This window comes from Mobula birostris, chromosome 12 (genome assembly GCF_030028105.1).
Source record: "Mobula birostris isolate sMobBir1 chromosome 12, sMobBir1.hap1, whole genome shotgun sequence".
Taxonomy (NCBI): Eukaryota; Metazoa; Chordata; class Chondrichthyes; order Myliobatiformes; family Myliobatidae; genus Mobula; species Mobula birostris.
In genome coordinates, this window is record NC_092381.1 from 69,301,663 (window position 1) to 69,327,430 (window position 25,768).

Here is a 25,768-nt window from a genome sequence, read left to right on the forward strand (position 1 = left end):
ATCTACTGATGGTTGTACAAGGAGTCCCAGGATTTAGACCTAGGTATAAAGGAATAGCTGACATCTTTCAGTTGGGATGCTGCTACTTAAAGGAGAATCTAGAAAGGGTACCATTCCTTTCTTCCAGCCACATTCAAGCTTCTAAGTAGTCGATATAACCCATTGGTGTTCGTCTCTCATAGCTCCTGCCTTTCACGTGTAGTGTAGCTACTAAGCCTGGTGGAACTGTTTCTAGTGACTGGAGAAGGGGTAATGGCGGGTTACTGGCACCTTAAAAGTAGTTGCTTCGGGTAGATGGGACTCATCAGCCATGGTTAGCAGCTCATCTAGGAGAAAGAAAACTGATCTCAAACCTCCAGCTCCTTGTATCTACAGCGACTCATGGGGAATGCTTCAGGAGTACATCACAGAGGAAAAAAATCCAGAGCTCGAGTCCTTTAGGCAGTTCTACGTTGAGTTCAATGCTGAACTGGCAACTCCTGCTGATGCCAAACTATCAGTTTCTGTCATTCCTTTGACTTCATCAGCTGCGTGGAGAGGGGTTAGTCTGCTTCATAGGCAACAGCTTGCTTGCTTTCCATACTGCCCTGCCTTGCAAATCATGTTGAGAGCAAGGATGGAATGTCCGTGGCAGGCTGTAGGTTGATGAAAATGAGGGGCAAATTAAAATGGAAGAGGATAATTGTGTTCTCAATAGTCAATGAAGACTCAGTGGTCCAAAGGAGATGCTTCTGTGCTGCGTGACTCTGTGACAATTGGAGAATAGGAATCACCTCTGGACATTCAAGTATTGAAGTATGGATATTTACTTGAACTTATGCTGGAGAAACGTACCAGCTACCTGGCCCTCATGACTACATTAAAAGCTTCAGCATTGTCACATTGAAAAACCTAAGGCTGAATATGGCCACATGCTGTGTTGTGTATAATGACTTGGGCTATTTGTTGCCATTTGCAAAGGTTGTTAAAAGAAAATTAATTTAATCCACCTCTCTTGGAAACCATACACTAATCTTAATGTAAAGGAAAAAAATTGTTTTGCATGAGGTAAAGAGTCTAACAATACATTAATTTTTTGTAAGGTTTAAACTTTTCCAGTGTCACAATATGTAGACTGGCATAAGCAAAATAATGGGATTTTTATCTTTAGTATTTTGGCTGGTATCTTAATTTTATATTGAAATATTTATCCTGTGAAATATTTAAAATTTAGAATTCCTAGTTTGCTGATTTAATTCAATGTATGTGTGTGTGTGTTAGCATCAATGCTGCTTATTAGGGATGTCTGTAAGAGATGCTACTGCACAACTGATTGACGGATCAAAACCAAACCAGAGATCTTTGGATTTGGCAAAGCAGTTTCTGTTGTGTCAGTAATGTATGCTTTTCAATGCTTATAAAAAGTATTCACACCCCCCTTCTTAGAAGTTTTCATGTTTTTTAGTTTTACAACATTGAATCACAATGGATTTAATTTGACTTTTTTGACACTGATCAACAGAAACAGTCTATTCCGTGTCAAAGCGAAAACAGATCTCGACGAAATGATCTAAATTAAATACAAATATAGATTAAATCTAAATGAAATAAAAATATAAAACACAAAATAGTTGATTGCATAAGTATTCACCCCCTTCACATTGGTATTTAGAGTTATCATAGGTATCTTGGTTCCCTTCTTGCATGATCACTCAGTTTTTGAGGACGGCCTGCTCTCGGCAGATTTACAGCTGTGCCGTATTCTTTCCATTTGTTGATGATTAACTTAACTGTATTGCAAGGGAAGTTCAGTGATTTGAAAATTTTCTTAAATCCATCTCCTGACTTGTGCTTCTCAAGAACTTTTTTGCTGAATTGCTTGGAGTGTTCTTTTGTCTTCATGGCGTAATTTTTGCCAGGATACTTACTCATCAGCAGTTGGAACTTCCAAATACAGGAGTATTTTTACTACAATCAATTAAAACACCTTGACTGCACACAGGTCTTAAAAACAGATCTCCATTTAACTAATTATGTGAATTCTAAAGCCAATTGGCTGCTCCAATGATGATTTGGTGTCATATTAATGGGTGGGGGGGGGGTGGTGAATACTTATGCAATCAATTATTTTGTGTTTTATATTTGTAATTAATTTAGATCACTTTGTAGAGATCTGTTTTCACTTTGACACGAGAGTCTTTTTATGTTGATTACTGTCAAAGAAACCAAGTTAAACCGATTGTGATTCAATGTTGTAAGACAATAAAACATAAGAACTTCCAAGGGTTTGAATACTTTTTATAGGCACTGCATTTACAACTGAGCCACAGTTACTGATTATTTTTCCCTTCAAGTTCATTAGAAAAGTATCACTTGATGCCTTGGCACATTTGCAACAATTTGCAGTGCAGCAGTGTTGTCTGACAATAGACTCTCAAATTGCATTCTTTTATAGTTTCCTCTACAATTTGATCACACAAAAGTAAAATTGGAAACTATTGACACTGTGGAAATATTCTGAATAAATGTTAGTCTTGAAATGTGATGATTTGCAATGCACCTTTATTCCACCCACATGAACCCAACACAAAATTAATATTTTCTTGCTCCTAACAGCTCTAAAGGAACTTTAGTAAGCTGTTTTGCCATGGTTTACTCATCTATGTATTGAAAGGAAATCATACAAAGTGAAAAACTTGATGAAATTTTGAAATTTTTGAAAAGATCTGTTGCAGTAACTATACATTTTGAAATGAACTTCGCAAGCAATAAAATTTTGAAGATCAAAAAATATGTAGATGGTTATAATTGCTCTTGGATAGTAATTGCTATTTAATCATGAAGATATTAAATCAGAAATGAGATTAAATCGCTTATGCGTATTTTGTTTTACTTCTTGGATACATGTTATAGCATAAACCATAAGGTATAGGAGCAGAATAAGGCCCATTGAGTCAGCTCTGCTATTTCATCATGGCTGATCCATTTCCCTCTCATCCCCAATATCTTGCCCTTCATGCTCTGACTAATCAAGAATCTATCAACCTCTTTCTTAAATATAAAGTTCAAAGTAAAATGTACTATCAGAGGACATATAATCCTGAGATTCTTTTTCTGCAGGCATACTTAGCAAATCTATAGAATGGTAACTATAAACTGTCAACAACTGTGCCAATGCAGATATAAATAAATAGTAATAAATAACAATATAACATGTCCTTAAATGAGCGTAGCTATCCCCTTTTGTTCAAGAGTCTGGTTGAGGGGAAGTAACTGTTCTTGATGAACCTGGTGGTGCAGGTCTTGAGACACCTATGCCACCTTCTTCTGACTTTTAAGATGGCTGTTCAATTTAAAGGTGCACTACCACCACCAACTGGACTGGACTGTGGTGTAGAGAGTTGGGAAATAAAACCCCTACTAGTCCTCTATCTTCCTGCTAATTTTGTGCTATTCTATGTCCTCTCTTTGGCTTTTATATAGGCTTTGACTTCTCTTGCATCATCCTGCCTTTAGAATACTACTTCTTCTTTGGGATATGTCTATCCCATGCCTTCCAAATTGCTTCCAGAAACTCCAGCCAATGCTGCTCTGCTATCATCCTTGCTAGTGTTCCCTTCCAATTAATTTTGGCCAGTTCCTCACCCATTCCTCTATAATTCCTTTTACTCCACTGTAATGCTGATACATTTAACTTTGTGTCTCTGCTGTGCATCTAACTTTGTGTTTGGAAGTTGTTTCATTAAATCATTTGAGCTCTAGGCTCTTCATGAGGAACAAATTTGGGGGAAGCGAATGATGTTTGGTTTGCAGAGTCAGTTCTTTGCTGAAGCCATATGCCAAAATAACAGGGTGATGCACCTGAAACTCAGTGGGGGGGGGGAATACATGGCCTATTGAAATCAATAGGTTAGATTGTAGGTTTGAATTGGTGTGTTCATCTTCCTGATGGAGCTTTGTATTACAAATTTTGTTTGAAAACAATTTTACATAACTTGCACAGGATTGATCCTGCTGCCTATACAGGGCTGCCATACTGTTGAAGTCACCTTCAGAAGGGGTATTAAATGGAGTACTTGTCTGATCTCAATAGGCATAAAAGAACACACAGCACTATGTTCATGAAAACCAGGTTCATCCATGTGAGGAGTGAATATTGGCTAGACTTCAACATTTTTGAATGTAACATGTAAATTGACCGTGCTAGTTTTGAATCTCACTGATAACATTATTAACAATTGATACGTACAGTTGTACAATTTAACTTTATGGTATTTAAAATAAAATTTGTTAGAAGCAACTGGGCATTGTAAGTATCTTCCATGTGCTCTGGTTTCCCCTCACATTCTAAAGCTGTGTGGGTTAATTGGATCTGAACTGTGGTAGAATTGATGGGAATGCCAAGTTGGGAATGTTAATTTACCACCATATACTTGATATGCCAACTGGCTTATTCCTGTCATAAGAAAATATTATTTCTGAGGAATATTCGACTGGAATGCAATCCAGGCACAGCCTTTTATAAATACTTTAAAGTGAATGGTTGTTCCATTGTCCTTTATGGTTACAATTTGTATTTTTAAATTAAGAACTAAGTCGCAATATTTGTTTAAAAGTTTCATTGGCAATTCTTACTCTGAGTTGATCTGGGTTTTGACTATGTTGTTTTATTTTGTCAGTTACCCCGAGAATGAAAAATAGATCTAAGCATCAAAATAACTACTATTGCACGCAGCAGCTCAACCTCATGAAATTAACTCCGATTTTGAAGTTCGTAAATACCAAGCCTTCAAGTTGCATTTAAGGAAGTAACGGACTCCAAAGTCTGTGCTGACTCTTTTCAGATCCCTGTATTCCAATAGTTTGTCAGTACTAATTGAGGAAATAATGGTCATTTGTGAAATATTTTTCTTGGTCAACATGAGCAGGCTTAAAGGCTGAGTATGACTCCTTTTATTTACAATTTTTCCTTCCCACTGTATGAGGCATAGATAGAAGAAGAGATGTGCTTTTCAATTTCACACCCCTACCAACCCCGTATAATAAAACACCTATAATCCCTTTGCCGACTAATTAGAAATCCTGGTTGATTCCCGCACTCTTAACGGTCAGGCGTTCACTCCATCTTGCAGAATGGGACCCCGATTCTTGCATACCCTTTCAAAATTCGAGCCTTGGCACCTGCACTTGAGACTCAGTTGGTTTGTTCTCCGTGAAATGTATTGGGGCCTATGCTCCCTTAAAATTTAGCAAGTTCAATGGAAACAATTACTCCACTGTGTCCTGGGGCTCCCTGGTTAACAAGAGTTTGCTGCATTTGAAGACCACTGTAGAAGTGTGAGGTGGGGTGATCTCCAACACAACTCCTGTTCAGGGACTGTGACCTCCGCAGACGACTGCAGAATGCCGGACCCCCTTCCTTTCCCTCCCAGTTCTCTTTTGCATATTTGACCTTCCCTTTCAACGGCACCAGAACGTTTGCATTCCTGTCACTGGATCTCTTCGTATTTCTCTCATTCGGAGTTTAGCATTCAAGTCACTGTGGAAAGTTATCGTATATACTTTGTGTTATTAGCTTTTATGTTCCGCTACGCCCGTAACAGTTTCCGGTTGTCGAAAGGAATGATCAGTCAAGTGGTATTCCTGAGCTGGCGTGACACGGCCGCTTCGCTGTAACCACGGCGACCGCACACTGGTCAGCTTCGGCCGGTTTCCTTCACACGGCGGATTTGCTCGCAATCTTCTCCCGGCATCAGAGGGCAAAGCAACGGCGCCTGAGGTAAGAGTTTTGTGCTTCCGTGGCCCAAGCTGACTCGCTGTATTTAAAAGTGTCTGTTCACACTTTTAAATTAGTAAAATGTAATCAAATTTTAGCTTTGATGTTGTGTTGTCTTGGCAACGGGGCAGAAAGCCTACGCGGCTGGGCGGGCTGTCGCCCCTGACAACGGACGCTTCACTTGGGATTGGGCAGCCTGTCGCCCTTAGCAACACGCAGAGACCAGCCTGGTTTGAGTGAGTCTGGGAAGTTGCGGAAGTCTCGGTCACTGTGAGTATAAATTGGACAGTATTGTTAGCAAATGGGGTACTTCCCATTCGTTATAATGTACCTTCGGATGTATTTTCTAAAAAAAAACTCCTGACGAAGGGTCTCGGCCCGAAACGTCGACTGTAACTCTTCCTAGAGATGCTGCCTGGCCTGCTGCAGTCACCAGCAACTTTGATGTGTGTTGCTTGAATTTCCAGCATCTGCAGAATTCCTCGTGTTTACGAAATATGATAGTTACTTTAAAACCGCAAACACGAGGAAATCTGCAGATGCTGGAATTTCAAGCAACACACATGAAAGTTGCTGGTGAACGCGGTAGGCCAGGCGGCATCTCTAGGAAGAGGTACAGTCGACGTTTCGGGCCGAGACCCTTTGTCAGGACTAACTGAAGGAAGAGTGAGTAAAAGATTTGGAAGTGGGAGGGGGAGGAGGAGATCCGAAATGATAGGAGGAGACAGGAGGGGGGAGGGATGGAGCCAAGAGCTGGACAGTTCACGCTCTGAAACTTTTCGATGATTTTAAGTTCCCTGGCCCCCACCGCTTTATTTTCACCATCGATGTCCTGTCCCTATATACTTCCATCCCCCATCAGGAAGGTCTCAAAGCTCTCCGCTTCTTTTTGGATTCCAGACCTAACCGGTTCCCCTCTGCCACCACTCTGCTCCGTCTAGCGGAATTAGTCCTTACTTCTTAATGATTTCTCCTTTGGCTCCTCCCACTTCCTCCAAACTAAAGGTGTAGCTATGGGCACCGGCATGAGTCCTAGCTATGCCTGCCTTTTTGTTGGCTTTGTGGAACAATCTATGTTCCAAACCTATTCTGTTATCTGTCCCTCACGTTTCCTTCGCTACATCGACGACTGCATTGGCGCTGCTTCCTGAACGCATGCTGGGCCCGTTGACTTCGTTAACGTTGCCTCCAACTTTCACCCTGCCCTCAAGTTTATCTGGTCCGTTTCCGACACCTCCTTCCCCTTTCTTGATCTTTCTGTCTCTGTCTCTGGAGACAGCTTATCTACTGATGTCTACTATAAGCCTACTGACTCTCACAGCTACCTGGACTATTCCTCTTCTCACCCTGTCTCTTGCAAAAATGCCATCCCCTTCTCGCAATTCCTCAGTCTCCGCCGCAACTGCTGTCAGGATGAGGCTTTTCATTCCAGGACGAAGGAGATGTCCTCCTTTTTTAAAGAAAGGGGCTTCCCTTCCTCCACCATCAACTCTGCTCTCAAACGCATCTCTCCCATTTCACGCACATCTGCTCTCACTCCATCTTTCCGTCACCCCACTAGGAATAGGGTTCCCCGGTCCTCACCTACCAACCCACCAGCCTCCAGGTCCAACATATTATTCTCTGTAACTTCCGCCACCTCCAATGGGATCCCACCACTAAGCACTTCTCCCCCCCCCCCCCCCCCCCACTTTCCGCAGGGATCGCTCCCTACGCGACTCCCTTGTCCATTCGTTCCCCGCATCGATCTCCCTCCTGGCACTTATCCTTGTAAGCGGAACAAGTGCTACACATGCCCTTACACTTCCTCCCTCACTATCATTCAGGGCCCCAGACAGTCCTTTCAGGTGAGGCGACACTTCACCCGTGAGTCGGCTGGGGTGATATAATGCGTACGGTGCTCCCGATGCGGCCTTCTATAGATTGGCGAGACCCGACGCAGACTGGGAGATCATTTCGCTGAACACCTACGCTCTGTCCGCCAGAGAAAGCAGGATCTCCCAGTGGCCACACATTTCAATTCCACGTCCCATTCCCATTCTGATATATCGATCCACGGCCTCCTCTACTGTAAAGATGAAGCCACACTCAGGTTGGAGGAACACCACCTTATATTCCATCTGGGTAGCCTCCAACCTGATGGCATGAACATTGACTTCTCAAACTTCCGCTAATGCCCCACCTCCCCCTCGTACCCCATCCGTTATTTATTTATATACACACATTCTTTTTCTCTCTCTCTCCTTTTTCTCCCTCTGTCCCTCTCACTATACCCCTTGCCCATTCTCTAGACTTCCCCCTCCCCCTTTTCCTTCTCCCCGGACCTCCTGTCCCATGATCCTCTCATATCCCTTTTGCCAATCAACTGTCCAGCTCTTGGCTCCATCCCTCCCCCTCCTGTCTTCTCCTATCATTTTGGATCTCCCCTTCCCACTCCCACTTTCAAATCTCTTGCTAACTCTTCTTTCAGTTAGTCCTGACGAAGGGTCTCGGCCCGAAACATCGACTGTACCTCTTCCTAGAGATGCAGCCTGGCCTGCTGCGTTCTCCAGCAAGTTTTATATGTGTTATATGATAGTTATTCACTCTCCAAGATCATCCTCACCGCAGCTTTTTGCTTTATGTTTCTGCAGTGCACAAGTGAAAGAAAATACCGTAAAGACTGGAAATTAATGGTGCAAATGCAGAGTGCTCTGAATGACACTCATCAGATGTTCTACAAAATATATTGTCAGGAAACTTTTGGGAATTCCAGCTAACCAGGGAAAGCTTGGCCCAAATATGGGATTCTGGATACTTTAAGACAGAGTTAATGGATGTGATTCTGCCAGGATTATTCTGGGTGTTATAAAGAGTAACACTTACTGTCGTGAAAGCTGTTATCAGTGGAGTAAAGGGATGAGGAGTGCTTAAGAAACACGAGCCGGAAGAATGGTACGTTTGGGTAAATATGAGAAAATTAAGGAATATGGTGGGGTTGGGGGAACTGAATCGTGGAAGCAAATCCTGGAAGGAACTTAAGAACATAAGACATAGATTTTGACCTTTAAGTGTTAGGGAGCTGAAAGTAATTTCGATCAGAAAGCATGAATGCAATTTAAGAAAGGATGGAGAGAATAGGGTTGCAGGCTTTAGACTGGTTGGAGTTTACAGATGATCAGTGCAAGCTCTGTAAGGAGTGTATTTATTAGGACTGGAAGAGAGAACATGTTGTATTGGGTTCCAGGAAGAAAGAGATGAATATGTTTTTGTAAGACAGGGATTGAACTCTGATCATTGATTAATTCAATTATTTTTCATCAATCATTTGAAGGACTCAGTGAAATGTTAATTTTAAACAATGCACGATTACCGAGCTCCATAACCCTGCAATTACACGGTTCAGAAAAAATATGGCACATCTTCATAATTTATTTCGGTATTGTGTCTACTCAATGAATAGAAAAATTGTCATTGATTTAATTAGAAGCATTATTTTATTTATAGCTTCTAGAAATACGAGGAAGTTCTTGGAAATGTGTGATGAAGGTTTAGAAGATGTATCCCTGGTTAATCCTGCTGATCAATCGTTTGCCAACAGCAGACCCACTGAGAAAGTGTGTAAACAAATGGAAGAGCAAACAGGTACACAAAAAAGAGTTGATTTTACAATATACGTCTTAAGTCAGAATGTACCACTCCCTGTGTGAAATATCTTAAGCTTGAGGGTGACTACCGGCTGAAATGAACAATTCATGATGCGCTCAGGCTCTTCAATAGAGCCGAGATCTGATATCCTCCAGATAAAAACACTTCCTGTATGCACAGTTGTCCAGGACATGGAATATGTCATGCAAGTCCATATATTCTAGGTATCTGAGGTTCCTGTATTGCCTCTATTTATTTAGAATACCATTTGAACTCTATTTGCAATATACAGTACATAATCAACTGTTACTATTAAATTATTCCTGTTTTACTTAACTTGAGCTACTTTCTTTAAACTAATGTTTGCTTAATCTCTTTGAAGTTCTGTTTCTCAAGAATGCTTCTCCTGTACAAGACTCTGGATCCCATATTCCACTCACCAAGGTTGTGCCTCCTGCTTTCCTTTCACTCACTGGGACGCTGCCACCTCCCCACACCTCCTTGTATGGTTACCAAAGCTCTGCTTCCAAGCTTGCTTTAAACTCACAAGGGCTTTATCTCCCACTTCCCTTTATTTGAGATGCAGACACTCTTTGAAGTTTGCCTGCTGAGGGTCACAGTGTCCTGTCCCAACACCCACATAACACATCACTTACCCATAGTTTAATTAGAACATAGAATATAAAACAGTACAGCTCAATGTGGGCCCTTTGGCCAACAGTGTTGTGCTGACCATTTAGCCTCCTCCATGATCAATCTAATCATTCCTTCTTACATGGCCCATAATTCTCCACTTTTTCTTTCAGCCATGTCCCTAAGTTTCTTAAATGTCCCTACTATCTTACCCGCTACCATCACACTCAGCAGTGCATTCCAGGTACCAACCCCTTGTGGCTCTTGAACTCAATCCTTCTACTAATGCAGGCCAACATACCATATGCCTTCTTAATTTATATGGCAACTTTGAGGGATCTATGGACCTGGACCTGGAGTTCTCTCTGTTCTTCTACACTGCCAAGAATCCTGCCATTAACCTCGTAATCTGCCTTTGTTCAACCTTCCAGCTTTTCTGGATTGAACTCCACCTGCCATTTCTCAGCCCAGCTCAACATCCAATCTGTGTCCCTTTGTGACCTACAACAACATTATCTACACATCGCCAACCTTCATGCCACCTGCAAATACACCAGTCCACCCCTCCACCTACTCATCCATGACATTTATAACAATCACAAAGAGCCGGTGTCCCAAAACAGTTTCATATGGAATACCGCTAGTCAAGGACCTCCAGGCAAAGTACGCTCCATCTACTATCATCCTCTGCCTTCTGTGCCAGCTCTGAATGTTTGCAGCCGTGTTTCCATGAACTCCATGTCTCATGACTTTTTGGGTGAACTTTCCTTGAGGAATCTTGTCAAACGGTTTACTAAAATCCATATACACCACAAACACTGCTCTCCTTCTTCAATTTGTGTCGTTACTTCCTTGAAAAAGTCAGTAAGGCTTGTGTGGCATAGCCTGCTCCTCTCAAAGCAACGCTGACTATCCCTAATAAGACTGTGCTTCTCCAAATGCTCATAAATCCAGTACGTAAGAATCCCCTCCATTAGTTTGCCCATGACTGATGTAAGGCTCACTAGTCTATAATTCCCAGGATTATCCCTATTACTTTTCTTGAACAAAGGAACATCATTTAGTACTCCAATCATCTAGTACTATTCCTGTGGCCAGTGAGGATACAAAGATCATCAATCTCTTCTCTTGCTCTCCTTAGTAACTTGGGGTATATCCTGTCCAGCCCCAGGGACTTATCTATCATAATGTTTTTCAGAAGCTCCAACACTGCCTCTTTCTTTAGATAAGATTAGCTTTATTTGTCACATGTACATTGAAACATAAAGTGAAATATGTCAATTATGCTGGAGGCAATCCACAGATGTCGACACACTTCTGACACCAACACAGCATGCTCACAACTTACTAACCCAAATCATACATCTTTTGAATGTGTGAGGAAAGCAGTGCACCAGGACCAACCAGTGCAATCATGGAGAAAACATACAATTCTTTACAGCCAGCAGTGGGAATCTAACCCTGATCAGCGATTGCTGGGACTGTAAAGCAATGCACTAACGGCTATGGCACTGTGTCACTCCTTGACACACTCCAGTACATTAGCCTGTGCTTGCTGACCTCACATTTTTCAAGGCCCCTCTCCCTGGTAAACACTGAAGCAAAGTATTCATTAAGAACCTCTTCCTCTTCTGACTGCAGGTGCATGTTTCCTCCTTTATTCCTGAGGGGTCCAACCCTCACTCTTCATCCTCCTATTCTTCACGCACCTATAGAATGCCTTAGGGTTTTCTCTAATTCTATTTGCCATGGCCTTCTCATGTCCCCTTCCAGCTCTTCAAAATCCTATCCTAATATACTTTCTGCTTGGCTTATAACTCTCAAGAGCCCCGTCTGATTTTTTGCTTCCTAAGTCTTAAGATAACTTCCAAACATTAAGTATCCACCATAAACCTTAAGCATCTTCTTGACTAAATGTTCCATCTCTTTTGTATACCATGGTTCCTTCACCCTATAATCCTTTGTCTGTTTCAGTGGGCAACCCTATCCAGAATTCATGCAAGTGCTCCCAAAGCAATCTCCATATTTCTGCTGTGCATTTTCATGACAACATCTGCTCTGAACTTATGCTCCCAAGTTCCTGCCTAATACCATTATAATTATCCCTTCCCAGTTAAATACTCTCCAATACCATCTGCTCCTGTCCCTATCCAGGCTATGGTAAAGGTCAGGGGGTTGTGGTCACTGTCTCCAATATGGTCCCCAACTATGAGATGTCACTTTACTAGATTCATGGCTAGCACCAGATCCAGTATGGCTTCTCCTCTAGTTGGCTTATCCTCATACTGTGTCAAGAATCCTTCCTGGACACACCTAACAAATTATATCCCATCTAAACCTTTTGCACAGAGTAGGTGCCAATCAATATTTGGCAAGTTGAATGACAAACACCATGTTATTTTTGAACCTTTCCAAAATCTACCTGCTTATCTGCTGTTCTGTGAACCTGAATTGGATATAGAAATAAAGCTATTTTTTTCCATTCATTTAACTTATTGTAGATCTGGAAGTGAACTGCATTTACTTGCATTCCATATCTTTGGCAAAATCCTTCAGGAAGACTGGTGAAAAATTATCAGCTTAGAAAGCAGTTAATTATCAGACTGCATTACATAAATAATTTATTATTTAAATTTCCTTGATATGATGCAGTAACAGATAGAGTGGTTCATAAGTGGTACAATATTAAACAGAACACTAATCACAAAATAATTTAATGCTTTGGGCCAACATAAGTATATTATAGCAAAAGATTACGAGCTAAGTGGATTTCAAAATGGATTTTATATTAATGCAGATGAAGAACCTACTTAGCACATAAAGAACTTAAGCAACTTGAAAGCAAATGAAAACCACAGTTATGCTTTTCTTTCCTTAGACTCCAATCAAACCTCTGAACAGATATTGGATATATGCGACTGTTTTGGTAGAGAGCCAGAATTTGAGGGAAGTGAGAAGTCTGTCACTAAAGTCTGCACACAAGGTATGAAGTGCCAATATTGAAACTCAGTAGGAACCAGGATCAGAGCTTAAAAGAGGAAAGTGACAATCATGATCTCTTTAAAACTGAATTGTTTAAAACTCCTTTAAACTGGTAAACTTGGAAATTCATTGGTGCAAGATGAGCAGATTGCTCTTTTGACCGTTGCTCCAATTAATAATCCAGCATGCTTCTAATTCATTATTTTGTGTGTTGCTACACAGTGAAATAAGTAATTTTCCAAGTGAATCTGGTAAATTTAAAGGGAGTTCAGGAAATCCAGGGATGGTCAGCAAGTGTATGAGCTGAAACACTCAGGTTTCCTCGGCTGCCTAAGTCTAGGGAAAAAAATCTCTAGCCCCGTCAAACATGTCAGATTGAGGTGCAAGCCCACTGACACCCCGTTTGTGTGGATGCTGCGTGATTCGTTACCCTGTTACAAACAAGTACAAAATAACAGACAGTACACCGCATACAATTAAACGATTTAGCTTTGTAATTCTTAATTTGACTAAAAGATTAGTAAAGAAAAAGCAAAAAAAAGACCCATTTTAATGAAACATTCTAATGTGCACAAGTTGGAGCTCATGGTTTCCCCTTCATCGATCCTCCTTCAATTTCCCCGGGCTTCATCAAAACATGGCCCTGCTCCAGGTCGAGTCCTACAACCTCTTCTCTCTTCATCTCCCGCTGAACAAAAGACCCAGCTCACACCGGTGTCAGGCACACAACACAAAAACACACTCTCTTCATTGGACGGCTCACATTCCAAAGCACCCCTTAGAACTAACCATAACTCAAACACTGCTTCTGCAGAAAGAACATTATATTAGCAGTGAAACCTTTCCCAGGGTGTTACATAAGCTTTACGGTACATGTATTTGCTTCACAGCCTTTTCTTATCTTAATGGTCTTATAGATAATGATATTGCCTAGTTACAATTACATAAATGGTTAACTGTTGTATGTTGAACAGACCAATTTTGGAAAGGTATGAATTATTACATAACCATTCATCCAGCAGCTGAGCTAGATTGGAAATAGTGTAACACATGCAAAGTTCTGGAGGAGCTCAGCAGATCAGGCCGCATGTATGGAAATAAATAAAGAGCTGATGTTTCAGCGCGAGATCCTTCATCAGGACTGGAAAGGAAGAGGTTGGGGAAGATGCCAGAATAAGAAGGTGAGGGGCAGGGAAGGAGGATGAAGTAACAAGTTAGGAGGTGATAAGTAGAAAAGGCAATGGGCTGGAGAAGAAGGAATCTCATAGGCGAGGAGAGTGGATTATGGGAGAAAGGAAAGGAGGGGTCACTGGGGGAGATGATTGGTTCTGTTGTTGATCTTTAATGGAGGGTGAACATGGGATTGGTTGTGATTTCTCAGAATGGTGGAGTTGAGGATGTCTCATATCTGATGAATATTGTCTCATTTACCCTTGATATTATGTTCTATTTCTCAACCTGAGAAAATATGGGAAATTCACAGTATATTATTTTAAATGTGGAATTTACATCATTAAAAACTAATGATCCACTGCAATTTACTGACTCACAATACAAGAACAAATGAAATAGACAGATAAGTTATATAGCCTGTTAATGTTGCTGTACTCTTCTGATATTTTATTTTAATTCAACTTTACTGTTTTATTCCCACCTAACCTTGAGTACCCTAAAGTACAAAATTTACTGGATTCACTGCCTTCATGATTGAGAATCCACAGATTCTTGGATCTTTGAATGAAGAATTTCCTTGTATTCTTAATCCAATATATTCCGCTACATATGATGAAACCATGCTTCAGGTTTTAGCCTGGAGAAGCAACACCTTAGCAATCATTTTCACGCTCCTTATTATCTGATGTTATAGCAAAGTCACCTCACATTTCTCTCAAAGAGTTATTGAACACTAGTGCACAGAAACAGACCCCGTGCCGAACCATTAATCTGCCTTGTTCTATCGACCTGCAGCTGGATCATAAGCCGTACATACCTCTCCCATCCATGTGTCTATCCAAATTTATCTTAAATTTTGAAATCAAACCCAGATCCACCACTTGCCCTGGCAGTTCATTCTACACTCACTATCCTCTGAGTGAAGAAAATCTCTCTCATTTTTCTCTTAAACATTTCACTTTTCACCCTTAACTCATGACCTCTAGTTGTAGTCTCACTCAGTGGAAAAAGCTGTACTCCTTATAATTTTGCATACCTCCATCAAATCTCCCCTCAATCCTCAACATTCTAGGGAATAAAATACTAACCTATTCAACTTTTCCCAAGAACTTAGGTCTTCAAGTCTTGGCAACATACTTGTAAATTTTCTCTGCACTCTATCTTATTTACATCTTTCTTGTTGGTAGGTGACCAAAACTTCACACAATAATCTAAATTAGGCTTCACCAATGTCTTGTACAACTTCAACATAACATCTCAACTCCTGCACTTAATACATTGATTTATGAAGACCATTGTGTCAAATGCTTTCTTTATGAACCTATCTACCTATGATGCAACTTTCAAGGAATTATGGATCTGTATTCCCAGATCCCCCTCTTCTGCTGCAGTCCTCAGTGCCCTACTGTTCACCATGTTAAACCTACCTCGTTTGCCCTCCCAAAGTGCAAACCTTACACTTGTCTGCATTAATTTACATCAGCCATTTTTCCAGCTGTTCCAGATCCCACTGCAAGTTTTAAGTCTTGTTTGCTGTCCACTACAACCCCAATCTTGGTGTCATCTGTAAATTTGCTGATCCAGTTTACCACAAACAATAATAGATCCCTGCAGGACACCACTAGCACAGGCCTCCAGTCAGAATGGCCACCATCTACTACCACTCTCTAGCTTCTCCCATGATGCTAATGTGTTAATCCAATCTACTACCTCATTTTGCGTGCCAAGCAATGTGTGACCTAATCAAAGCCCTTGCTGAAGTCCATGTAGACAACATCCATTGCCTTGCCATCATCAACTTTCCTGGTAAACTCCTCAAAAAACTCTACATGATTGGTTAAACATGACCTACCACTCACATAACAATGTCGACTATCCCTAATCAGTCTGTCTATCCAAATACTTATATATCTGGTCCCTGAGAATACCTTTCAATAACTTTTCCACTACTGCTGTCAAGCTCATTGGCCTGTAGCTTTCTGGTTTATTCTTAGAGCCTTTCTTAAACAACAGAACAACATTAGCTATTCTCTAAACTTCTGGTATCCTCCAAACCATGGTTAAGGATGTTTTAAATATTGCTGCTGGGGCTCCTGCAATTTCTGAATTAACTTCCCATGGGGTCAGAGGGAATACCTTGTCAGGCCCTAGGGATTTATCCACCTTAATTTGCCCCAAGATAGCACCTCCTCCACTGTAATCTGTATCGGGTCTATGACCTTGCTGCTGCTTTGCCTCACTTCCATAGACCATTTACTCCTGAGTAAATACTTGAAACACCCTTTTACTGGGTGTTTACTCTGGAAATGCAGCTCATTAGCCCCACACCAACAGCCACTGGATTCTGCAGTGAGAAACCCACCTTTCTCAGGCTTCGTACGTCTAGGGTGTATCCAACTTTGGTCCCGTAAAGTCTCTAAGGTTGGGATGTCTTGCCCACCCAAATCTTGGTTTGTGTGAACGCTATGTGATTTACTGCCACTGGCAAATAATTGCCTATCGGCAAGAAATAACAGATCGTCATTGCATACAATTAATCATAAGTGTATTTAAGAATGTCAACTTAAGCAGTTATTAAAGGCAAGAAAGAAAAAAAAGGGCTGATTATACTTCACATGTTCATATTATAGTCACGTGTACGATGGCTCTCAAATCTTGAACTTGTCTGTAAATTACGCACTGAACCCTCAGTCTACATGAAAGCACACACCACCTTCTGACGGTCGCTTGAAATCCACCTTGAACCAATGGGCTGTCCCACAGGGGTGGTAGTCCTTCCTCCTCAAAGCCATTCGTCTGCACAAAGCGTCTTGTGCAAGAGGGACAGCATCCTCCACCATCTTCCCTCCAGTCTTCTCATCAAAGCATCAACCTCTCCCCCCGCCCACGTTTCAGCAAAAACCCTCAGCGTCCACCGCCCAGCAGGCAATAGGAAAACACCCAAAGAGAAACTGTAGTGTTCTTGTGCAGTGTGTTGGAACTCTGACTAAACCGGAGTCAATGAAGACAGAGTCCTAGTAAGGTTAACCATTTACTGTTCACTCTTCCACATTAACATCGTATGGTGAAAACTGTTAATAAAAAAATACAGACATAGACAGTGTCTGTTTCATTGTAGAGACCACACTCGCTCTTTTCTTCCAGCGAGTGTCTGGGGGTCGCGCCCACCCCGCGTTTGAAACTGAAAAGCCGCCATGCGCGCCGCTTCCTCTAACAGAATCCGCGTTAATCTTTTTACTTCAAATACTGTCATATGAACTGACGGCGTTGCTTCTATAATGTTTCTCTGTGGGTAGAGACGGAGCTCTTCACGTTCATGCTGCACGCACCTTTTCACCTTCTCCGAACCAGAGTTACCCCCAAAGCGCGGCGAAACCGGAGGGTACGTCGCCACATATATCACAGACAATGAATTTTATCTTTAACTTCAACTAGAAAATAGTAACAAACAAATTATTTCAAGCGGAAACCCAGCAAAGCTAAACAAATGCCTCAAGGGCAACACAGAGACTATGACCTGCAGTCAACAGAAACTATTGTTTACCCGACAGTTCGACATGCCACAGGCTCTCTCTCTTTAACGAGGGACAGAGAGATATCACCCGTTTTTCACAGCGAAGGGGGAGACTGGCAGTCGCTGTTCTAGTCTGCCGCGCCGCTTTTTACTCAGGGATTCCGAGCCGACAATCAGTGGCAAACTCTACCTCCATCAGGGGAAACAGAGAGAGAGTGCGGCCGCACCTCCGTCCATAATCCGCTGCAGCGAAACCCTGATGTTCCTTCTCCCGCTTGCCTCAGTCAGCAACACCAGCCTGGCATCGGCCGCGACCCGGAGGCACCATCTTCCGAGCCGTACCTGGGGAATGTCAGAAAATGGTCGGCCGACGAGCTCCAGGCACAGGAACACATTTGCTGTATTAAAAAAATGCAGTTTAAGTGCCATTCTAGGTCAAGGCGTTGATAGAATCCCAACCGCCTTGAAAAGGAAAAAAAAGACGTTAAAGAGAAGAATTTCAGCCGTTTTCGCAGATGAGCTCGAAGTCATAGCCACTTGGCGCCATCTGAACTCCACCCACCCATTTGGGGGATTGCTTCGTCAAGCACCTCCCTTCTATCCGCCAAGAGCAGAACTTCCCAATGGCCAAACATTTTTCATTCCCATTCCTATTTCTGTTCCCATTCTGATCTGTTGGTCCATGGCCTCCTCTTGTGCCACGTTGAGGCCACCCTCAGGGTGGAGGAGCAACGCCTTATATTCCGTCTGGGTAGCATCCAACTTGATGGCATGAATATCAATTTCTCCTTTCAGTTAAAAACAAATCCCTCCCTCTCCCTTCTTCTATTCCCAACTCTGGCCTCTTACCTCTTCTCACCTGCCTGTTGCCTCCCTCTGGGTCCATTCCTCTTTTCCTTTCTCTTGTGGTCCACTCTCCTCTCCCATCAGATTTCTTCCTCTCCAGCCCTTTACCTTTCTTACCTTCCTTCATTCACCTATCACCTACCAGCTAACCTCCTTCACCCCACCCTTTTATTCTGGCATCTTCCTTCCTTTCCAGTCCAGAAGAAAGGTCTTGGCCCATAATGTCGACTGTTCATTCATTTCCACAGTTCCTTCAGCATTTTGTGTGTGTTGTATTGAACAGCCTTTTGCCATGTGTATGGCTGAACTAAAATTTTTGAAAATCTGACTTGCTGTAAAGGAGCAGTGATGAAGGGGATGTTCAGATATTATATCAGGCAATGGTCAAAACTGTGGCGAGAGAAAGCAGCAGAATTGCTGGAGGGGAGAAAATCTAGGCAGGCAGTAATTAATGGTGATTCTGGGGCTTGATAAGGGGTGTTTGAAGTGGTGGATATAGAAGGGACACAGCAGGTAATGATGATGAATAAGGCAGGGCAGCACAGAGATTGTGGGAGGGTTGGGGAAATTGGAGCGAAGGCTTTAGTTGGGCAATGTTGGAAAAAAAGATTAAAGGATTATTGAGTATGATGAGAAGTCAGAGAAGATGATTGTGGCAGATGATTGCCAAGAGATCACATCGTTGGCTGTAAGAGGAAATGGTGGTGTCGTGTAAAAATCTCAGGAAAATCTTGTTTCACTGGATTCCAATAGAAGTTTAATTGCTGAACCTAAGGCTGAAAGGACTGTCCAGTTTTTATATACTTGTTTTGAGGATGCGGACATTCAAAGTAGGATATGGATCAGAACATTATTTCTAGCAGTGACAAGACAGCCAACAGAGGAGAGGTTAACACCCTGACACAGTGGTGCCAAGATAACAACCTCTTCCTCAGTGTCCAAAAACCAAAAGAGGTGATTGTGGATTCCAGGAGGAACGGAGACAGGCTCAGCCTGATCAACAGCAATGGGACCGCAGTGAGAGGGTGAGTAGTTCCAAATTCCTCGGTATACATATCACCGGAGATTTCACTTGGACTGCACACACTGGCTGTGTGGCAAAAAAAGCACAACAGCGTGTCTTCCACCTCAGGCGACTGAAGAAGTTCAACATGAACTCCCAAATCTTCAAGACTTTCTACAGGGGCACCATTGAGAGCGTACTGACTGGCCGTATCACCGCCTGGTACAAGAATTGTACCAACCTTGATCGCTGGCCCCTGCAGAGAGTGGTACCGATAGCACAGCACATCTGTGGATGTGAACGTCCCTCCATTGAGGATATTTACAGCAGCAGGTGTGTAAAGAAGGCCTGGAAGATCATCGGTGACACCAATCACCCCAACCATAAAGTGGTTCAGCTGCTTCCGCCTGGCAAATGGTACTGCAGTGTTAAAGTCAGGACTAGCAGGCTACAGAACAGCTTCTTTCTATATGGCATTAAACTTATAAATTCACGTGTCTGTACATTGCAATCTCCCTCACATTGTGGGACAGATGTAAGATTTAAATAAGTTCAAAAGAATGGGTGGGTTTTAAAGATTGCTTGTGACAAAGGTTTCACTGTTATGGATATGACAGAAGGTTGCCAAAGGATACAAAAGGATATAGATTACTTGTAGATATGAGCAAAGAAATGACAGATTGGGTTTAATTCAGGCAAGTGAGGTATTAGGATGTACATGTAAATGGAAAGTACACAGTTAATGGCAGGGCCCTTAACAGTGTTAATGTACTGAGGGACCTTGAGATCTAAGTCTGCTGTTCCTTCAAAGTGACTACACAAATTGATAGGGTGGTAAAGTCATTGTATAATGTGCTTGCCTTTTTTAGTTGAGGCAGTGGTTTCACAAGTCAAGATGTTATGTTGCTGCTTTTTAAACTCTGGCTAGTGAACATGTGGAGTGCTGCATAGAATTTTGGTCACCGTGATAAAGGAAGGATGTGGAAGCCATGGTGGGTCTCAGAAGAGGTTTGTCAGGATGCTGCCTGAATTCAATGGTGTACGGTATACTACAAGTAGGCATTGGACAGCTCGAGTTGTTTTCTCTGGAGTGGCAGAGGCTAAATTGGGAGGAGAAGATGGTGGTGCGCCTGCGTGTGTGCAGCCCTCTGGTGAAAAATGATATTGTATCTGTTAAATAGGGGCCGTGGACAATTCTGATTTGATGGAGAATGGACGTGAAAGCATAGAGGAACATCTGGAGAAATTTCTGAAACGCCCGTTCACTGTTGTCGTTACTGTGTGATTGGGAATCTTTCGGAGGGTAGGCCTCAAAATCTCCGGCCTTGCCTGCTTTTGGCAACCGAGAAGGTGGTTGAATCGTCGGACAGAGATGGTGCTTAGTACTTGGTGTTGGAGAGCTGATCAGAGCTGGAAGTTTTTGGATGACTCAGAGTCGGATTGTGGTCGGCATGGCAGGGAGAGTTTTTCTTCCTTCTCCCGTCTGAGTGAGATGTGGAACATTTGAGAAACTTTGAACTTTACTGTGCTCTTGGACTTCTTCATCAAGTTATGGTATTGTTACACTGTTTGTAACTATACGTTATAATTATGTGGTTTTGTCAGTTTTTTCAGTCTTGGTTTGTCCTGTGTTTTGTGGTATCACACCGGAGGAAATAATGTGTCATTTCTTAATGCATGCATTACTAAATGACAATAAAAGAGGACTACGTGTCTTCATAATCATAATCACGAATGGAAACCTGATGGAAATTATCAAAAGTGTACATAGTAGATAGCTAGTAGTTCTTTTCTCCAAAGGTTTAAGTGTCTTATATGAGAGGGTATGCATTTAAGGTGGGGGGAAAGGGGAAGTTGAAAGGAAATGCGCAAGTTTTTTTTTACACAGAGAGTGGTGGGTGCCTGAAATGTATTGCCATGGTTGGTAGTGGAGGCAAATACAATGGAGGCATTTATGAGGCACCTATGTAGGCACTCGAATATGCAGAGAATGGAAGGATACAGATCATGTGCAGGCAGAAGGGATTCAGAGTTATTAGAACATAGAAAACCTACAGCACAATAGAAATTACTACCTTAGAAATTACTAGGGTTACCCATAGCCTTCTATTTTTCTAAGCTCCATGTACCTATCCAAAAGTCTCTTAAAAGACCCTATCGTGTCCACCACCACCATTGCTGGCAGTCCATTCCACACACTCACCACTCTGCGTAAAAAACACTTACCCCTGGCATCTTCAATGTACCTCCTCCCCAGCACCTTAAACCTGTGCCCTCCTGTGGCAGGCATTTCAGCCCTGGGAAAAAACCTCTGACTATCCATATGATCAATGCCTCTCATCATCTTATACACCTCTATTAGGTCACCTCTCATCCTCTGTCGCTCCAAGGAGAAAAAGTTTAGTTCACTCAACCTGTTTTCATAAGGCATGCTCCCCAATCCAGGCAACATCCTTGTAAATTTCCTCTGCACCCTTTCTATAGTTTCTATGGTATTAGCTTAAACATTTCATGACAACACCATGGGCTGAGGGCCTGTACCTGTAGTGTATTCTTCTATGTACTGGAACAACATTATGGTTTTGACCGCAGGTCCATTCAGTTCTGGATATTCTGTATTGAATTAGAATAGAAAGTAGGTAATATTGGGTTTTGGAATAAGGATCTTTGGCCTCTCATCATTTCACAACTCAATCAACTTGTCCTGTAAGGTTAGAAACTGCAAGGTCTCGGTGTCAATAGGAAAGGATTACCAATTTTGTGCTTCCTTTTCAATGGAGTGGAGTCAGTGGGAATTTTTGTCAAATTGATTTTAGATGGAATGATTGTACTTTGTTTTGGAGAGTGAGAATGACATCTTTGCTGCCAGAAGATAGGACCATGTCAAAACAATTGCACCCTTTCCTTTCCAGACCTTAACATTTTTAAAAACTGATCTTGTTTTGTTTTCCAAACACACTGGAAGCATTCCCTACATAAGCAGATTTGGATGATTGAAGTGATCAAGATGCAAGTTTGGTGAACCATAACAAATCCCAAAAGTTTTCTATTAAAGGAAAGTTATTTAGCAACAAAAGCTTCAAATTCACTTTGCAGTTCATACACACAGTTTTGTACTTCATCAGTGACAAATGTTGCGCAAGCCAGGAGAAGTAGATGATGGTAATCAGCCCCTATTTATTCACACACCACAGCAAAGAATTAAAAATTTCTCAAAATTCACTATTTTAATGACTATAATAGGATATTGTTAAGCTGGACAACTTTTTGGTTGCCAATAGCTTTCTGTGAAAAAAGCAATGTGTTGTTTGAGCATGGGAAGCAACATGCCTTCCCCTGGCCTGCCTGTTGTTGCAGCAGCTCTGTCAATGCAAATACAGTGTCACAGTTCTTCTGGAGTCAGTGTCTTGTAAAATACTTGTGCAGAATGCGGAACATTTTGCCAATGGTTATATCTTGTGGCAATTACACAGAACAAAGTAGACCTTCCTGAAAATCCTCTTCGTTGGCATAGCACAGATAAACAATAAGAACTCCAGCATTACAATTGTTTGTACAACTAAACTCTTCAAACTGAATTGCACACCAGTTCAATGTTTTCACTTTCAGTGAATTGAGATACAATGTGTCTGTAATAGCAGTAGTTCTCCAAGAAACAGTACCATTTAACAAAATAATGCACTACTCTTCTTTCCTTTTTATCTGTGTCACCCAACCTGGCTTTTTAAGCATCCGTCATTGAAGGCATCTGTAAAATAGTTTGTACATCTTCCCGTGTGCACATGTATTTCCTCTGTGTCCCCTGGTTCCCTCCCACAGTCCAAAGACTTATTGGTTAGTAGGATAATTGGTCATTTTAAATTGTCCTGTGATTGTGAGGCTCTGTTCGTTGGGCTTGACCATAAATGTTGCATCCCAGCTCTCTATGTGATACGTAAGACAGAATGCAAGCCAGAGTAGTGTGATATGGAGAGCAAGCTGTTACCCATGTAGCAGGCTCCCTCTCTCCATGCGACTGATGAACCCAAAGGAAAGCTGAGACCGATACAGTTTGGCACCAGCAGGATCACAGATTTTACCAGTCAGCATTGAACTCAATGTAGGATGGCCTTAGGGACTCCAGCTTTGGATTTTCCCCTCTGGGTTTACTCCCAAAGCCTTCCCCGTGAGTGAGTATAGCCACAAGGTAATGGAAGTTTGAGATCAGAGTTTTCCTTCTCCTAAATGAGCTACCAGCCATGACCCCATGCGCCCGAAGCAACTGGTTTTAAGGTGCCAGTAACCCACCTTTGTCCTTTCTCTTGTCAGTAGAAATGGCTCCACGGGGTTAGCTAAGCCACACATGAAGGCCAGGAGCTGGACTTGGTTGTCAGAGGCTATTTGAGACACATGCCATTAGGAGCATTTAATAGGTAGTGAGAGCTTAACCCCCCATTACCAACCCCCAGCTATAATTAGCTTAAGGACTTTCCTTTACTTTTTTCCTTTCAGGGTTCTTTTGAAGACCCTGAGCTGGAGTTACTCATTGACTTTGGTTCTTTGTGGAAATGGGACCTGTTCTTGGGGTTTCAGGACTGGCCGTTGTTCAGCACACCAAGGGTTTGGCCTGACGGTCCGTCTTGATTTGGAAGCCTAAGATCTCGGGGCTCTGGAGACAGGCGGATCGAGGGTCGGTGTCATGGTAGACGGCCTGTGTGTCGTTGGGGGAGTTGGAAAATCTACTGCTGTGTGCCCGAAGACCCGAGATCTTTGTGATCTTCAGGCACAGAGCTTGAAAAAAACGACGTAACGGACTTTTAACATCTTAAACCAGTGAGTTGCTTGTTATGTCTCCCCACTTGTTGGGAAAATGGAGACACCCCCTTCTCCCTTATTAGGGAGAGAGAGAACCTGTGGAATGTTGAATGCCGGGTGAAACGTGAAGTGCTTGGGGGTAACTGGAAGTCTGTGTCTTTGCTATTGCTTTGCTGACGCTTGAGTGCTCGGTGGCGGTGCCGGTGTTTTCTCTTTGCCGGTGGGGGAGGTGGATTGTTGCTTGAGGGAGGAGCTGGGGGGGTCTTTGGGGTTCTTATGTTTAACTGTCGTTCATTCTTTGTGGCACTTTTCTGTTCTTGTGGATGTTTGTGAAGATAAAGCATTTCAGGATGTATATTGTATACATTTCTCCAACATTAACTTGGACCTTTGAATCTTTGAACCTTTGATTAGGCTCGGGATTAAATTGGTGGTTGCTGGGCAGTGCAGCTCAGTGGTCCCACAGGGCCTGTTCTGTGCTGTATCTCTAAATAAGATCAAAATAAAAATATTTGCATATATGTAGTAGTTTATGTCCAAATGCTACTTCAGCTTACTTCTCTGTAAAAACTTCTGTTGTGCTTTCTTTTAAACTTGGTATCAATGTGATTTATGATGATATTTGCAGGCTGAAAATAAATGGGGAAGATATAAAACAAGTACAGAACTTTTGCTACTTAGGAAGCTGGGTTATATCAGATAGCAGGTGCGACATGGACATCAAAAGAGAATAGGAATGGCAAAAGATACCTTTACGAGAATGAAGAGTATAATGACCAACACTAAACGAGGCACGACAACCCGCCTCAGAGTACTGAAATGTTACGTTTATCCAGTTATGTTATATGGATCAGAATGTTAAACAATATCTAGTAACATGAGGAAACGAATTGAAGCAGCAGAGATGTGGATTTTGAGGAGGATGCAAAGAATATCATGGATGAAACGAATATCTAACGAGGATGTCATGAACAGAGTAAGCACAAAAAGAGAAATAATGTATGAGATCATGAAAAGGCAACGTAACTTCATTGGACATGTTATTAGGAAAGAGGAGTTAGAATGCATGGTAATTATGGGAAAGATTGAAGGGAAGAAAGCAAGAGGAAGACCAAGACAAATGATGGTGGAGACTGCAGACAGAGAACTTGAAATGAATACCAATGAATTGATCCACTTAACCCGAAACAGGAGTGTGTGGACCATGGCAGTCAAAGCTCAATCTGGTCATGGCACCTGATGATGATGATGATGATGATCAATGTGATTAATGCTTTTGGAAGGTGTCAGAGCTTCATCATTCAGAATCTCACTGAAGATTTGGAGCATTACTCTTCCCTGCTTGGAATAAGCCTATACTTCACTTGTGTAGCGAAATATTTTTAATTTTAAATTGAAGGGGTAGGAGCTTATCTTTGCCAGTTTAATGTGCCAGCTCTGT

General features: G+C 42.1%; 1 protein-coding gene across 8 annotated transcripts in view; it reads left to right on the forward strand.

The window, feature by feature from the left end:
• Window positions 1-5,657: 5,657 nt before the first annotated feature.
• Window positions 5,658-25,768, forward strand: part of axdnd1 (axonemal dynein light chain domain containing 1) — a 164,437-nt gene continuing 144,326 nt past the window's right edge. For 5 of the 8 annotated variants that reach the window (XR_011888046.1, XR_011888045.1, XM_072274019.1 and 2 more), the window contains exons 1-4: window positions 5,661-5,758; window positions 8,389-8,689; window positions 9,242-9,379; window positions 12,894-12,998. Coding sequence is in view for 6 of the 8 variants with exons in the window: in XM_072274019.1 (XP_072130120.1) it covers window positions 9,271-9,379; window positions 12,894-12,998 (214 nt within the window). In the remaining 2 variants the exon portion in view is untranslated. Of the gene's footprint in view, window positions 5,759-5,853; window positions 6,026-8,388; window positions 8,690-9,241; window positions 9,380-12,893; window positions 12,999-25,768 lie in introns of those variants that run through there. The other 3 variants (XM_072274021.1, XM_072274020.1, XM_072274022.1) reach the window with 3 other exon arrangements.